The sequence below is a fragment of the Mandrillus leucophaeus genome, unplaced genomic scaffold (assembly GCF_000951045.1).
Source record: "Mandrillus leucophaeus isolate KB7577 unplaced genomic scaffold, Mleu.le_1.0 Scaffold343, whole genome shotgun sequence".
Taxonomy (NCBI): Eukaryota; Metazoa; Chordata; class Mammalia; order Primates; family Cercopithecidae; genus Mandrillus; species Mandrillus leucophaeus.
Genome location: NW_012103621.1, coordinates 1338779 through 1355734, shown reverse-complemented (window position 1 = coordinate 1355734; position 16956 = coordinate 1338779). Strand labels below are relative to the sequence as shown.

Here is a 16956-nt window from a genome sequence, read left to right as displayed (position 1 = left end):
ATTGCATATATCCATTACATGTGGGCTTCCTTTTACATTCTCTTAACAGTTTCTTTTGAGGAGCAAAGTTCTTAATTTAAAGAAGTCCAATTTATCAATATTTTCCATTATGGTTAATGTCTTTTGTGTTGTTTGAGAAGTCTTTGTCTATCCTAAGGTTATGAAGATATTCTCTCATTTTTTTTTTCCTAGAAGCGATGTTGTTTTATCTTTCATAGTGAGTTCTGTGATCTATCTCACATTGATTTTCAGTGTACGGTGGGAGGTAGGGGTTTGGGCTTAGTTTTTTCTATACAATTCTGATGGGAGTAAAACCTTCCATTTCTTAGGAGAACTATTTGGCAGAATCTACTAACGCTTGTGCCTACAAGGATGTTTCTAGCCACTTTAATGATAATAACCAAAAGTTAGAAGTAAATTAAAAGTCCATCAATAGGAGAATGGAGAGATTGGGATATAATTATACAGTGGAATTTTAATCAGCAATTAAAAAAAGAATAAACTTTATCCACTCAACATCATAGATGAACCTCACAGATACAGCATTGAATGAAAGAAAAGAGATTTCCTCCAGGGGAGGGAGTAGTGTGCAGTGAGTGGATATCGACTGGGAAGGAGCAAGGGAGACCTTTCTTAGGTGTTGGAAATGCTGTCTAGCTTGACTGAGATAGTGTAGCACACATGAGTGCGTGACGTATGAATGAAATTCTGTGTGAAAATTCGTAACAGTCCTGTGCTTACCATTAATGCACTTTACTATATTTTATATCTCAATAAAAAAAAAGAAGTGCCATCTTTCTGCAACCCTCAATGTCCCTGAGATGACATGCCTAAGACAGATGCCATCCCTCTGCTGTGACTGGCAACACCACTGTCACACCTTGGCACATTCCTGCTGTTGGATCACACTCCCCTTTGGGCACCCTCCGTCCCTCAGGGAGCCCCATGTTCCCATGATCTTTATTTTTTCTTTTGATCTTTGGTTTTTTAAACTGCATTCTCTGGAGGCATCTTTAGGGCTCTTCCAAGAAACTTGGGGCTTGGGGCAAATTCTAATTAATCCAGCAATAATTCATTTTCCCTAGACAGAAGTCCTCCTCATTGCTTTCTTCCTCTCCAGCTGGATCCAGCCACCTCGGGCCCTATGGAGGGAGGGGACGCAGAGGCACAAAGCCTGGCATCGCCTTCCCTGCCAGCTCCGCTTGAATTAGTCCTTCCCTCCACGTGAGGCCCAGGGGGCCTTTCCCTGTTAAAAGGGACTTTCACTTATTGTCTTTATCTTTCCATGTTTTGTGGAAAATTAAAAGATGAGTGACTTCCAGGCAGCGCCAGAAGCAGCAGCAGCAGCGCAGAGAGTGTCTGTGTTTTCCTCCAAGGCTGACCGGAGTGGACCTGGAATCGACCCAGGGCTCCCCAGGCTCCTCCGCCTTCACTTATTCTCTGGGCTGCTCAATTCCTTTTAAGACACAAATTGATTGGGATAATTTTTGCTATAACTACAATTGCCATGGAAAGGGAGTGGGGGGACGGCATTCAGGCTGTGGACTCCTGCAATGACTGTGAACCACTGAGTTACTGTAAAATGACCAGAAAATGGATTCAAAATTGAAGCCACAAATAATGTAATTACTGCAGTGTGATCAGGGCTGCCAGAACAAGAGTTGGCTGCTGCCCTGGAAACATCTGGAGGAAAAGCTGCTGCTGCTGCTGCTGTTGCTGTAAGCTCTGCCCTGGTCCCTGTGGGGCAGCAGTGTTCTTCCCAGCTGGGAAGTCCTCAGAGGGTGGAAGGAACATGAAGGAGACAGGAAAGGGGAAGTGAAAAGAGGCCAAGGAAAAGCAAGAAGTGAAGGCCAGGACTGATGCTTCCTGCTATGCAAGAGTGAAGTCTAATCACTGCATCTCTTGCAGAATGAAACCCAGTGTGGTCGTCATCACCATGCCACCACTATTGCTACTATCAACACCAGTACACCAGCAACACAATTACTGTTTTCACCAGCAACAATGGTATCACCTCCACTCTTAATATCAGCACCACCAACACCACCCCTACTGTCATCACCTCCATCACTGCCATGATAGCAACATCTTCATCATCCCCAGTCTCGTCAGCAGCAACATCTCTGCCACTATCCCACTGATACTGTCAGTACCACCAACGTTGTTATCACCTCCTCTCTCATCAATGCTGACATCCCATCATCCTGTCATTATCACCATTACAGTGAAGGCACCTACACCTTTATCATTGTCAGTCTCATCAACACCAACATCAACATCACCATCCCACCATTACTATCACAACATCAACATGATTAATTTCACCCTCAGCAATGCCGTCACCATTATCATCATCGGCAGCCTTACAATATGGTCTTTACTATCACAATGATTTCAGTTGCCTTTGTCATAATCTTCACAGTCTATGTCAAAATAAAAGTCACTTCTTTGAAGAACACTCTTGCAATCCTCTGCACCATCAGACTTTCTGTTGGTCCACTGTCACTTGCCTTGGTCAAACAACATGCCCAGACCTTGGACATGACCTAAAAGTCCAGGCCGTGTAAGGGTAGCGGTGGCAGGGAAGCCTGGACCTGCCTGCTTCAAGGCATCAATCAATGAAAGAAATCTAAGAGGCAGATTCTTAGAGGTGCTGGTGGGAGGGAATGAGATATTCAAATCATTCAACCAAGTCTTCAAACTAGAGGTGTTCCGGGAAAAAGAATAGAAAGAGAATATAGTGGGACAGAAACCAGAGACATCAGGGGACAGCTAGAAGGTTCAAAACAGAGGCAGGAGAGAGTATGAGGGAAATCTACAGGGTTTACGGGATGTCTACAGCCTCAGGCTTGGGCAAGCCCTGGACTGGTGTCATTCACTGTTATCATCTCTTCCATGTTGGTACCCAGCTCCCATGGTTGCAGAGTGACTCACACATGGACTCCTTCCTCAGGAAGTGCCTAATCTGAAGGGGACAAGGTGGTTGGGGAAGATAAGCAACACCCCCAGACGGCAGAAGAATAGCACAGATGGGCAGTGAGGGTGCAGGTCTGAGCATGGCCTCCTTGGGGAGAGGGAACTGAAAAAAGAACTAGTCCTAAATTTGACAATTCACGAGCAAACATGGAGTTTCTGTTTTTAAAGCATTTATTATCACTGTGGTTTGTCTCGCACACTCGCTCACACCAAGGGCTACCCAAAGCTTATTGACTTGAAGGTGATAAGAGCAGGAACAAGATGGTGCTTCCTTGACTTGGCTCCCAGTCCCAGAACTACAGAAGCACCAAAAGGATGACGTGCCTCCTGTTGTATGTGCTCTCCTGCACCTGGCCTTGGCCACAACGAATCCTGGGTCGCCCAGGAGATGCCCTCTGTGCTGGCACTGCTGCTGTTCTGCTCCGTGTTCCAGGGGGCTCCCGCAGACTCCTAACAAAAACTAGCCAGCTCCTCACATTGCTATATCTTTCACCTTGCCCATAAGTGGCAGTGTCTGGTGTTCCCGGTAGAAGTACAGATTTCAGGAAAAATAACTTATTTATATAATATCTCCCATTTCCAGGAGGCAGTGGGAGTGGTGGATGTGAGTCAACAGGAAAAACACACCAAGATCACATATTCTGATGGATTCAAAACTACCCTGTATCTCTGGATCAATCTGGATCATCCTTAAGCCCAGGCAAGAGGGACCCTTTCCCAGGGCCTGTGCTTTGATGTCTTGCCTTCTGCCTCCTCTGGTTGGCCTCTCCTCTCTGGACAAGGAGTCAGTGGGACCAGGGGACATACCCACCAGGAGCCTGTGCCCTGCCCTTCCAGACTTTCCTCTAAGTATCTAGAACCTTAAATTTCCTGCCCACTTGGCCCTGAGCCCACTTCTAGGACATGCATGGTCCTCTTCCTTGGGTCTCTCTTCCAGAGGGAAAGCCATACTTCCAGAAGGTGCACTTTTAGGCCCTAGGGGTGACTAAGGGGCAGCTGTTTGCAGTGGGTGTAGACAGTGTTTGGACATAAGGACTGGGGTGTCCACAGAGAGTGCAAGACCCCTTATGGTTCAGGATGGAACCAGTAGTCAAAGAGAAAGGGGGAGGATGGGGTCTTGGTGCCACCTCCCTCCATGTCACTGTGTAGGAGAAGTCTCCGTTCTCACCTGACTTTCCAGATTGTGATGAAAGTCCATTTGTCAAGGTAAGAGAAAAGGACATGTTTCATTTTATAGTTTTTTAGCTTAACTAACAACATGTAACTATTTAGCCATATGGTACGTGGGCTTCCACTTATACTCTGGCCCTGGGCCCTGCAAATCTTAGGGGTAGGCCTGTGCCCAGTGGATCATTCCCAGAGGCCCTTGAGGCAGCCAGGACATGTCTGAATCCAGTGTATTCATTCCTGCTTCAGTGTTCTGTCCTGCCTCCTCCTGTGTGCATCAGATGTCATACGTGTGCACGTAGTGTCATTCCCCTGTCCACAGGTGGCTGAGCTTGCTCATGCGCTGTTGGTGAATCTCTGATGGTTACAAGTGACAGAAAACCAAAACCTAAATGGCGTAAGTCTTGATTCATGCAAATTATAAGTCCAGGGTCTTGCCTGATCGACGACTCCTGTGTTTTCTCTCTGTTGGCTCCGCTCAACCCACACTGACTGTGTTCACAGTCACCCCTCTTTCTGTATGAGCACAAGACGGCTACTGCAGCTCCAGCTCTTAGTTCCTTGAAGGTTCACTTAAAGAGGGAGATGCCCCTTTCTCAGTCCAGTGGATCTCATGGCATCCCACTGGCTCTGACTGGCCCACAACTGTCCTCTAAACCCATGGCTGTGAACTAGAAGGTCAATGAGTGGTTTTCTGGGTGCAAGCCGCATTCTTTGCACCAATGGGTTGACAGTGGAAAAGAGGGATGAAGCCCCAAGGAAAATTGGAGACGGTTGAGGAAAAAAGGGAGAATGCCTCCTGGGGAGCTCTCCCAGCTACCCCAGAATGACTCTGAGAGGTCCCCTTTTAATGGATCTTTTAGGCAGAATCCCCCATTTTGAGTCCCAGCTGCCCTGGGTTTGCTCGTTTGATGCTCTGCTGTGCCCACTGATGTTCGACCATCCCAGACCAGTGGGAAAGCATCTGCTGCCTCATCTGCCTAAGTTTTTGGACTTCCCCAAGAACCTGAACTGTTTGAAGGCAGTGATTCAGCATTCATTCAACATTCGGATGATGATTCGGCACTGTCGATACAGCAGTAAACTACATAGATCAAGGCCCTGCCTCTTTGGAACTTACATTCTACTGGGAGGAAAAAGTCAACCAATGGACAACTTCCAGTGATTGTTTAATAAGGAAGGAAATAAACAGGGCATGGGGGGACAGGGATTGCGATCATAAGTTGCGCAGTGATGGCCTCCCTAGTAAGACACAGACACAGAGGCCTCAAGGAGGAGGAGGAGGGAGTCTTGAGGCTCTATGAGGGAAGAGCATTCCAGCCAGAGAGAACAGCATGTGCAAATAGGCAGGAGTGCACTTAGCATGTTCAAGGAGCATCATGGAAGCCAGTGGGGCTTGAATGCTGTGAGGGAGGGAAAGAAGGATGGGAGATGAAGTCAGAAAAGTGGTGGTGGGGACAGGGAAGGGAGGAGCTGCAACAAGCAGGATCTCTGGCCACTGTTGTGACTTTGGCTTTTGCACTGAGGAGCCCTTGGAGCAAAGGAGTGACATAATCTACCTTACACTGTGGAATTCTCACCCCGGCTGCTGAGTGCAGAATAGACAGGAGGGAGGATGACTGAGGAAGCTTCTGCAATAATCCAAGCGAAAGATGATGGATGGCGGCCTGGATCAGGATGGGTGTAGGGGCTGGGAGTGGCAGAAAGTGGTCAGGTTGTGATGTATTCTGCAGGTGAAGCCACAGGAGTTGCTGATGAATTGGGGTATGGGATATGAGTGAATGAGAAAAGTCAAGACAGACCCGTGGCTTTTAGCATATGGGTCCAGGGACAATGGAGCTGCTATTTATTGAGGTGGGGGAGGCTGGGAGAAGAGGGGATCCTGTGCTGGACATGTCAGATCTGATGTACATGTCAGTTATCCAACTGGTGATGTTGGGTAAGAGGTGAGATGCACAGGTCCAGGGAAGGAAACAGGCCGGACTGGAGGTTGAACTTGAAGCATCATCAGCCAGCAGATGTTTGATTCTATTTGTTTCTCAAGTTCCCCCCAGAACAGGACCTGACACAGAGCTGGTGATGCTAATCCCAGGATAATAACATCAAAGGTGGTGATCACTTCTTTGTCATGGGCACTTCCAAGGAAAAGGGACGTACCCTGGCACTGTGCTCCAGTCTCCCACTACCATGTCTTTCCACCTTCATGTGGTCTTGCAAGGCAGGGACTGTTAGAACCCCTGTTTTCGGATGAGGAAACTGAGCTTCGGAGAGCTCATCCATTGTGCACCCACCGACGGTTCCAGTTGCTGTTTTTCCCACATGTTTACAGGATCATCAGCATCACTGTCCCCATACCCACAGCCCCCATGCTGACCCCTGTGCTATCCTACCCTCTATTACAGCCTGTGACCAGCTGGCGCTGGGCGTGGTGGCGATCTTCGGGCCGTCACAGGGCTCTTGCACCAACGCCGTCCAGTCCATCTGCAATGCCCTGGAAGTGCCCCACATCCAGCTGCGTTGGAAGCACCACCCGCTGGACAACAAGGACACCTTCTACGTGAACCTCTACCCCGACTACGCCTCGCTCAGCCATGCCATCCTCGACCTGGTCCAGTACCTCAAGTGGCGGTCGGCCACCGTGGTCTATGATGACAGTACAGGTGGGTGGCCAGGCCTGGCTAGGCTGGGGGCAACGGGTGAGGGGGGCAGAGGCCCAGGATCAGGCTCTTGTCTGTTTGTCCAGCACAGCTGCCCCTGGGGAAGAGGCTGTGTTCCATACCCCAGTTCCACTCGGCTATGCTGATGTTCACCTTTACACCCACTCACACCCCATGTACCCCAGCCACACTCACATCTCACTCAGCCCCAGTCCACCTCACCCCTGCCTCACACTCACCTCCTCCTCTAGCAGCACAAGTGTTCAAATCTGCACTGAGCACCCACCTTAGCAGCAGCACACACGTCTGCAAACCATGCCCACACCTGCCCACGCTCTTACATTCACACATCTCCATCTGCTGCAAACACATCCACCCTCACACTTGCACAATCACACACATAGCTTACGGCGTGGTCTAGTGTTACGTGCATACACACTGGAGCCAGACCACCTGGGTGTAAATCCCTGCTGTATCACCTGCTGGCTGTGTAGCCTCTTTGTGCCTCAGTTTCCTATAAAATGTAAATCTGTAAAATGTGAGATTACAAGATGACAGTGACAAACACTGACATGCAGTGAGCACTGAAGGTTGGTTCTTCTCATCCTCCTCACACCTGCACCCGCCACACACACACTCTTCTCTACCCTCACTGACACACACAGACACCTGCACATGCCCAGCTCTGCTCACACACACACCAGCCCCTGCCATACCCACTTGACTGCTGATCCCAGCCAGGGCCAAGCCTGCAGATGTCAGCACCAGGCTCTTGTCTCATCCTGCCAGGACAGAGGGAGGAGATGGGCTCTGGGGCCTGTAACTGTGAGCCGTGGGCCTAAAGCTGGGCTCCCTGATGTGGCTGTACCTGTCCCACATGCTCTGCCAGTGGGAACTAATACTGCCCACATTTTTCTGGGTAGGACCCACCAGACCCACTCCTGCCCTGCCTTCCAAGTCCAGCCTGGACCCTGCCTTCCAGAAAACCCTTGCTCCAACGTGATACCCCCTGCCTCTCAAGTCCCAGACCCTTAGAGAGGGCCCAGAGCACACACTTAGCAGATAACCACCAACAAATCCAGCAAACGCACTCTGGCCCTTCCTTTGGATCTCATTCATTGCTGGGAGCTGGAGATACTGGAATAAACAAAACCTACTCACTCTGTCACCCAGGCTAGAGTGCAGTGGTGCTCACTGTCACCTCGACTGTCTGGGCTCAAGAGATCCTCCCACCTCAGTCTCCCAAATAGCTGGAACTATAGGCATGCAGCACCACACCTGGCTAATTTTGTATTTTTTGTAGAGCCAAGGTCTGGCTACGTTGCCCAGGCTGGTCTCTAACTCCTGGGTTCAAGCAGTCCTCCCGCCTTGGCCTCCCAAAGTGCTGGGATTACAGGTGTGAGTCACTACACGGCACCAAAACTCAGTTCTTGGTCTTGGCAAGCACTATGTTGTAGGGAAACACAAACAGGGGACAACATAGCCATCTCCATGAATGGAGTCGTCTGCATGTAGCTGTATGTACAGAGAGCTAATGGTCTGCCATAAGTCACAAAAAGAGCAAGCAGGGAAGGGAGAGGGGAGAGAAGAGCCACTGAGGGCGCTGACCGCTGCCCAGTCCCTGCCTTCATCCTTAAGTCATCCTTGTGAGGGTGTGTGGGGCAGGGACAGGCCTGGAGAGTCCTCTAGAGATGGAATTCATCCATGCTTCTGGATTCATCTCCTAAAGAAGGCTACTCTTTACCTGCTGCAAACCAAGTGGTGCAAGTGTGATCTCATTTCATTTCATGTAAATTTCATAATAACTCCCTGGAGCGATGAATTAGAAATGAGAAAACGGAGACCCAAAGAGGTCACACGCCTTGTGCACTGTCACCCAGCCAGTGAGTGCCAGAGCCAGCATGCACCTAATAGGCCTGTTTGAGCCTAAAGTCCATGCTGCTAGCCAGCATGGAGCTGTTTCTTCTCCTCCTCTTTATTTCCAACGACTTGAGTCCCAAGACATTTCTTAGCCTGGCCTCTTAAGAGAGAGTGACCTTGGCAAGTCACTTAACCCATCTGGCCTTGCTCTGCCCACGTGTCAAGAGCTGCTGCATCCAGCCTTGAAAGAACCCTCCAGCTCTCAGCTGCCTGTGATTCAATGTCAGCTTTTGATTACCTCCTAATGGGGACTGGAAATAGTAGGGAGAGACTCCCTCAGAAAAGACAATTGGAAAGCTGTTTATTTAACTCAGGCTTCTACAAGCATCTATTGAGTTCCTGCTATTTCCAAAGCACCCGACAGGGATCCCCAGCCCGGCTTATTCGCCCCAGCACAAAGACCGTGCCATTGAGGGGCACCCCTGCCCACCTCCCAGCCACTCCAGTGTTTCAGCTGCATTGTGGAGTTGTTTCTTAATGTACCACTGTGAATGGTTATCTGTCGATGAGTCTGTTTCTGCTTCCAGGCCAGGAGCTTTCAGTGCCTCCAGGATTTAACACAGGGTCTGGTACAATGTAGATGTTTTTCATTGTTTGTTGCACTGAGTTGGATTGGATTGAATCGGATTAGATTGGATTGAATTGGAAATCAAGTTGAATTAAACCCTAATTAAATATTGAAGGAAAGAGTATACGGGTGAAGAAACGAAGATGTTGTTATCCTGTCTTCTTTTGAAAAGTTAATCTGAGTATAGAAGAGTGGGTGTCTGCCCAGAGGTCGCACGTAATTCTAGGCAATCAGAGCTAAGAATGAGACAGCACATACATTTAGTCAGAGGCAGACCTCTTGGGGAGAGGAAGCTCTATGGCCTTGGCTGGTCTGAGCTGACTTACCAGAGGAGGAGCGATTGGAGCAGGGCCTTGAGGATAGGTGAATGAGAGGAATCACGAGGGAATTACAGGTGTAGGGAATAGCACGAGCAAAAATTAGGTTGGACTGTACCTAGCAGCTTTACCAAGAGGACAGCCTGACTAGGGGAGAGGATTCAGGTATGGAAGGTGGGAGGAAAAAGTCAGATTAACAGAGTGTAGCTGGCTATGCAATGTCCCTGATGTCCAGCCTCAGAGTTCAGGTTTTATCTTTAAAGCAGCCAGGTATCATTGAGTATTGCTGAGCAAAGGAGTAGAATAATCAAAGCAGAGTTTTAGAAAGTGGTTCTAAGAGCAATGCACAGGAAGGGTTGGAAGGAGAGCCTAGAGCAAGGAGACTAGAGCACTAGATCACAGGGGGCTGCACTGGTCCAGGCAGGAGCAAAGGAGGCCAGAATTCAAGGGGTGCTTGGAAGAGGACATGGGGCCAGAATGGAAGGGAAGAAAGGGATATGAACAGGGTAATGTTGAAGACATGTAACTGGAATATCGTGGGTACAGAGTGGTCAGAGCAGACACTGACATAGTCTAGATGGAGGGTGGAGGAAGTGGCTTTGCAGAAGAAAAGGTGCTTTGTCGTGATGATGGATGCTATGCTAGCAAAACTGGTCAAAGCTGATGCTCAGGTCTGCAACTCTTACCCACAAGTGCCTTTAGCACTGACTATTAAGTACATGTCACTTTATTCTCTGCTCTGATGGCCTGGAATTACCTGTGACCACTGGGCAGGCATCCACTCCTCTGGAATACAATTAACTTCTCGAAAGGAGGTAGGATAACAACATCTGCATTTTTTCATCCTTATACTCTTTCCTTCAATATTTAATTAGAGTTTAATTCAACTTCATTTTCCATTTGATTCAGTTAAATTCAATTCAATTCAGTTCAACAAATATTTAAAACATAGGGGAGTCCATGGGGCAGTGGGTTTGGTCAAGAAGACAATGTGTACTAGGGATTCAGGGTTGGCGTCTGTCAAATAATATAACTTTGATGATGTATAGTGGGTAGAAAGAAGTGTGCTCCCAGAATCCGGGTATGTCAAAGGGCAGGACAATGTATGGGTCATCAAACCCATGGAGTGGGAAGTACTCCACAGTGGGCTTTGGCTGTGTTTGCTTTGGAGATTGTGTCCATTAGGATGTTTTGGCTGCAAGTAACAGACAGCCCAACTCACATTGACTCAAGCAATAGACAGTTATCTCCCTGACAAGAATTCAGGAGATGGGCCTTTCCTCGGCTGATTTAGCAGCTTGGCAAAGTCAGGGTGCTGGGTCAGTATTGCCACAGTTCTTTTGGCCTTCAGCTCATAGTCACAATAAGGCTGCTGAAGCTCGGAGCATGCAGTAGGTGGCATACAGGAGGTAGGGGCCAAAGGGATTTTTCTTCTTCATTATTTATTTATTTTAGAGACAGGGTCTCATTCTGTCACCCAGGCTGTAGTGCAGTGGCACGATCATGGCTCCTGGCAACTTTGAACTTCAGGGGTCAAACAGTCCTCCTACCTCAGCCTCCCAAGTGGCTGGAACCACAGGCACATGCCCTGCTAATTTTTAAATTTTATTATAGAGACAGAGTCTTGCTGTATTGCCAAGGCTGGTCTCAAACTCCTGCCTTAGCCTCTCAAAGCACTGAGATTATAGGTATGAGCCACCATAACCAGACCAATGAGGTTTTTCTTAATGTGACTCATGCCTCTTATCAGAGAGGAAGATCTGTCTCAGAACCTTCTAGAAGACAATCCTGTATAGCTCACTGGGTCCATGGCTAGTATTCTAGACATTGTCAGATGGGAATGGAATTGCCACGGATTGGCTCCTGCCAATCACAAGTCATTTCACGGGACTGGTGCATTGTCACCCAAACACAATCACAGTTATTTTATTATGCTAGAAGGGAGTGCATTTGTTATTTCTTTATATAATAATGCTGTGTAACAAACCACCTCAAAAACTCAGTGGCTTAAAATAATAAGCATTTGTTTAACTCACAAGTCCGCAGGGTCAGTGATTTCTTGAACTTCCAGGTCATTTTTCTGGGCTCACCTGGATCATTCACCTGCTTGGGGGTCAGCTGGCTGTTGGTTGATCTAGGCTGGCTTGACTGAGATGGCAGGTGTAGTCGGCTCTCCACATGTCTCTCATCCTCCAGCAGGATAGCCCAGGCACATTGTCACGACAATTGCAGAGGGGCAAGAGAGCAAACCCAACGTACAATTCCATTTCAACCATTTGCCTGCATGGTACCTGCCAACATCCCACTGGCCAAAACAATTCACATGGGTGAGCCCAATTGGAGGGCTCTGCAAAGTTACATGGCAAAGAGTGTGGTTATAAGGAGAGGTGAAGAATTGGGGTCACGGCTGCAATCTCCCTCAAGGGGAATGGCTACTGAGGAGGCAACCAGTGTTTGTCCCACGAGCTTTGTGCCTAATCTACTCTATGCATAAAGGCAAACTCATCTTGAGGGTGAAAGGATGGGATTAAACAAACAAACAAACAAAACCCTGGGATGAAGAAAAGGGCCTCAGCCCAGGAGCCAAAATGTTTTTGGATCTCTAATTATGATTCCCTAATCACTTAACCTCTGTGGGGTCACTTAACCTCTGTGGCCCTCAGGATTTTTATCTGTAACATTGGAGTGAAAATCCTTGTTCTATATGCCTTCTAGGATTGAGAGATGGTTAAATAGGGTAATGAATGCAGAAGCGCTTTGTGAGTGAAAAGCATGATTCCAACAACCATGATTCACTGCAGATATTTTAAGAGAGATTGATTAGGGGAGCAGCCAGGAAGGAAAGCTCATCTCAGGCAAACAAAGAGAGCCTAGTCCTCTGTTGGGGTGGGCTGAGAGGAGCCTCTGGTCTCCTTTGGGAATACACTGATGGGAAGGAGGGCTGACATTTGCTGCTGGAGAATGTGGGTCACCATGCATTACACGGAGCGATGTGCTTGGCTGACAAGAAGGCCCTGGTGGCCTCTGCTCCAGCATCCAGCCTGTCCCAGTCCTCATAGCCTGGGTCCCCAAAGCCCACATGCCTGCTGATGCTGCACATAAGCCTCAAAACCAAACAGGGAGGAGCAAACTGTGCACCCTGGACCTCACAGGGTAACAGGTGTGAAAGGGAAGCATCAATCAGCCTAATCAAGAATTTCCGGGATACATTGGGAGGGGGATAACCTGTGTGTGTGTCTGAGGATAGCTAGCTTGTGGCCTACCTCTTCTATATGAAGGTCAACTGATAGCCTCTTCTTCCTCCCCAACAAGTCTGGTATTAGGAAGCACAGGGCACCTGTTTGATCCAGACCACTCCGGGACTCCAGAGCCATCTCCCAACTCCAGCGCATGGGTTTGAGTCTTCAGTGGGCTGGGGGCTCCTGATGCCCAGTCATGGCAAAGCTTGTGTGGAAGTACTTTAGGAGGCTTAGGTTACAGGCATGTATTTCTGTCCCCGAAGCAAAGCGAGATGATGGACACCAATCAGATTGCTTTCCTGATGTCCAGCCCTCAGGAATGGGAATCATTGCAGAACAGACTCTGGGGTGTGTACCAGAGATTGTTTTGGAAACTGGGACTCTCTGCTGGAGGCTTTTGGAGAAGGCTATCTGAGTGGGGTCGGGGGGACTCTCCAGATAGAGGAACAGTGGATTGCAAACTTCAATCCAGTGCAAACTGGCTTAAGTAAAAAACACTTGGGGTGGGGGAGCAATTTGGTTTCCTTTACTGGAAAGTTTGGAGCTAATTTTAGCTCCAGGCACCATTTGATCCAGAGGCTGAAGTGAAGATCGTTAGGATTTCTTTGCTGCTTATTCTCTCTGACATCTGTCCTATTGGAATCCTTCTCAAGGTCTACGTAGGGACCCCAGACTTACAACCTCCCCATTTGAAGTTGAGTGAAAAAGAGAGTGTTTCTTACCCTCTTTTTGTGCCAGTTGCTCTAACACAGTTTCTGGGAGTTGACGGTATTGCACCTATCTCTGAGTCAACACCTACTCCCAGGCTGGGGCCACATGCTTTGCCCCTAGAGCTGGCAATGGACCCCTCCTGAGTCACAGAAAGTAAGCGTCAGGGAGGAGATTTACCCCAAAGGAAAATCGAAGTGCCATTAGTGGCCGGTGGGGGGGCGGGGGTAGGGGGCAGGGGTGGAACATACTGTGTGAACTATGCGGCCAGGACCGGACACTGAGTCCTGGGGATGACTAGGGGCCAAGCAGGCAAGAGGGGATGGCCCACTTGGGACCTGGCCCTATGCTGGCTCAGCTTCTTCTTTGGAGGGGAGGAGGGGGCGGGAAGCATATACAGAGTAGCAAGCAGGCTTGCTCCCAGGCTATGCAGAAAGAAGTCAGCAAAAATGGACCTTGAAATAGGGACAGAAACGAACTTAATTAGAGCTAAGCAAGCCATTTGTCTCCAGGAAGTGACATTTAGTCTTCCCTAGAAGTCCCCAGATTAAGTGGTTTTACAAAAATGCCCACCAAGGTAGAGGATAGATTTTTCAGTGTGGGAGGAAAAAAAATAAAACAAAACAGTAAGTCAATCCAATTATGGAAACTTTTGTTGAGTACCACCTGAGTGCCAGGCCCTGTGCTGGAGGTGGTGGGAACCCAGCCCCAGATATCAAGGCACTGGTGGCAGGATGAGGTGGTGCCAGAGGAGGCCAGTGCTGAGGGAGGAGGCCACTGAGTTGGAGGAGAGGGTGATCTTTTCTGGACAGAGCAAAAGAGGAAGGCTTCATAGAGGAGGTGGTTGCACTGAACCTGAAAAAGTGGGTAAGGTTTAGCAAGGCAGCCTGCCCTTAGTGGGGACGAGGAGGGAGACGCAAATACCTCCTGGCCTTACCCAGTCTAGTGGTTGGCGCAGGTTAGTACCACTGAGGCTGGAGCTGCCTTTTGTGCCCATATCCTGGAAGCAGCTCGCTGGAGACGTTGAGGGAAATCATGTCCCATGTCTCACGATGTTGGGGATGGGTACAGAAGAAGAAGGGTGAACTCTGATTTAGACCCTGAAGGCTTTACAGCCATTCTAAGTTAGAGAGGAGCAGAGGGGTGTGGTCAGTGGGAATTTGCTATCTGTGCCGACCTTTGAATCTACATATGTGTGTACATGCACCAGTGTGTGCACAGGCCTTAATCTACATATACACATGTGTTGATAAGCCCAAGTGTATTCCTGCCCATATCAACATGCACATGCATGTAGCCATGTGTTTGTATGTGCACACACATACCCAGTGTTGTCCATGCACGTGCACAAGTCTCTGTGGGCCACGTATCTGTCTGTGTGTGTCTGTAGACCTGTGGCCATGGGCATGTGTGTGCACACGAGTCTGAGTGGATGCCTGGAGCTGTGGATACATGCGGTACACATGTGTCTTTTGTGCTCCACGGCGCCTCAGGGCTCATCCGACTGCAGGAGCTCATCATGGCCCCATCGAGATACAACATCCGCCTGAAGATCCGTCAGCTCCCCGTCGACTCTGACGACTCGCGCCCCTTGCTCAAGGAGATGAAACGAGGCCGGGAATTCCGCATTATCTTCGACTGCAGCCACACTATGGCAGCCCAGATCCTCAAGCAGGTGTGTGAGTGCTGGCCAGCGGGAGGGATGATGGGGAGCTGCTGGCCACTTCTCCCACCTCCCCTTCCCAAATGCGGGTGTGATGCTGCCAGATCTAAGTTTGACTCCTAGCTCTGCCACTTTCCTGCTATGTGACTTTGGGTGGTCACTTTGCCTCTCTGAGCCTCATTTTCACAAGCAGCAAAACGGACACTGCAGTCTTTACTGTGTGAGTTGGCGTGAGGATGGATGATCCGCCCAGCCAGGCCTGACACAGGGAGAGTGCTGAGTAGACGCGAGTTTCCATCCCACCTCAGCGCTGGTTGGAGGCAGAGGCTGCGGGAGGTGCCCATAGCCACACAGGAGCAGAGCACTCCAGGAAGCAGAGAGGCCTCAGATTCTCAGGAACAGCCCCCAGAATGCCTCACTGCCTCTTCCAGTGACTAATTCCCCGTAGCCCACGGCACTTGGTGTTACTCTCCTATTACTGGAAGGTTTATCGAGGCTCTCGTACCATCTGCTCAGCTCTGCAGCGAAAGAGGGGGAGGAGAATGGCTCTCAGTCGCGGATGGGCCTTCGTTCCCAAACACAGCTCAGCATGGCCTGCTGGGGATGAGAGCCAAGCTCCGCCAGTCACCTAAGAAAATAAACAGTGAAATCGCCTACCACCCCCTCCAAGGGTGCCACAGCTGAAACCAAAAACACTGATTTGAGCTGGTGCTTTTTATAAAAGGCAATTATGTCATCCCCAAAAGCATTTCTGGTGATTGGAGGTGGCATTCTGTGGGGCTTTGACACATGACCCTCAGGGTCCAGGTGATTTAAGGGGTGCAGGAGGAGACATGCTGAACCGGGGCATTCTCAAGGCCTTGAGGGGCTCAAGTCCCATCCTCCAGTTGGGCCCCATCAGGGTGCCGGGCCTGAATGGCAGCCTCTATCCCCAGCTCCCCACAAAGGAAGCTCCTTTATGCCACACTTAAAAGGCTCATTTGAGGGTTTGAGTTCTGCTTCTGCCCTTTCACGTTGTGTGCCCTGGAGCAAGCGGCCCAGGAGTCATTCCCCTCCTCTGTAGGTGGGGTTCATAATCCCCGTCTCATACTCTTATGGAGGCTTCAGTGCAAGGAGGAAAACATCAGGAGTTTCTTCTGACACCCAGCAGGCAGTTGACACCTGGCGTTGGGCATCTTTCAAGCTGCTGTCGAGGAAACATACACTCCCCAGAAAGCCCATAACCCTCAGCCTCCCGGTCAGCTGTGCCCGGTGCCTCTCCTCCCCCTCCATGGCATGTGTAACAGAGGAATGGTGACAATCACGGCTTTGGTTTACTGAGCAGCTGCTCTCTGCCGGGTCCATGTAGCTCGTCATTTACCACCACACTGGGAAACAGGGACAATTCTCTTGCCCAATTTATAGGTAAGGAAACTGAGGCTCAAGGGGAAAGTAATGGACCCAAGGTCATCCAGGCAGGAAGCCAGAATGGACTCCCAGGTCTGTCTGATTTTAAAACTTCTGGAATTAGAAGTGAAGATTCTGTGCTCAGCCAAAGTCAGATTTAAACGAAGTTAAGCCAATCTGCTTCTTGCAGGACTTCCCTGAGCCTTTAACGTGCTGAGGTGGGCTGTGACTCTTCAAAGGTGGGAGGGAATGGGCAGCATTTGCAAAGTGTACTTGACCCGGTGACATTTTCCCCCAGAGCCCTCTGTGGGCCCAGCATTCTGAGGAACTCTGTAGAAAATGCATTATAGTCATT

At 49.3% G+C, this 16956-nt stretch overlaps 1 protein-coding gene across 1 annotated transcript in view; it reads left to right on the top strand.

Moving 5' to 3' along the window:
- GRIK3 (glutamate receptor, ionotropic, kainate 3) overlaps positions 1-16956 on the top strand; it is a 242992-nt gene that overhangs the window by 146546 nt on the left and 79490 nt on the right. The window contains exons 3-4 of the mRNA XM_011989018.1: positions 6546-6803; positions 15046-15227. Of these exons, the coding sequence (XP_011844408.1) occupies positions 6546-6803; positions 15046-15227 (440 nt within the window). The remainder of the gene's footprint in view (positions 1-6545; positions 6804-15045; positions 15228-16956) is intronic.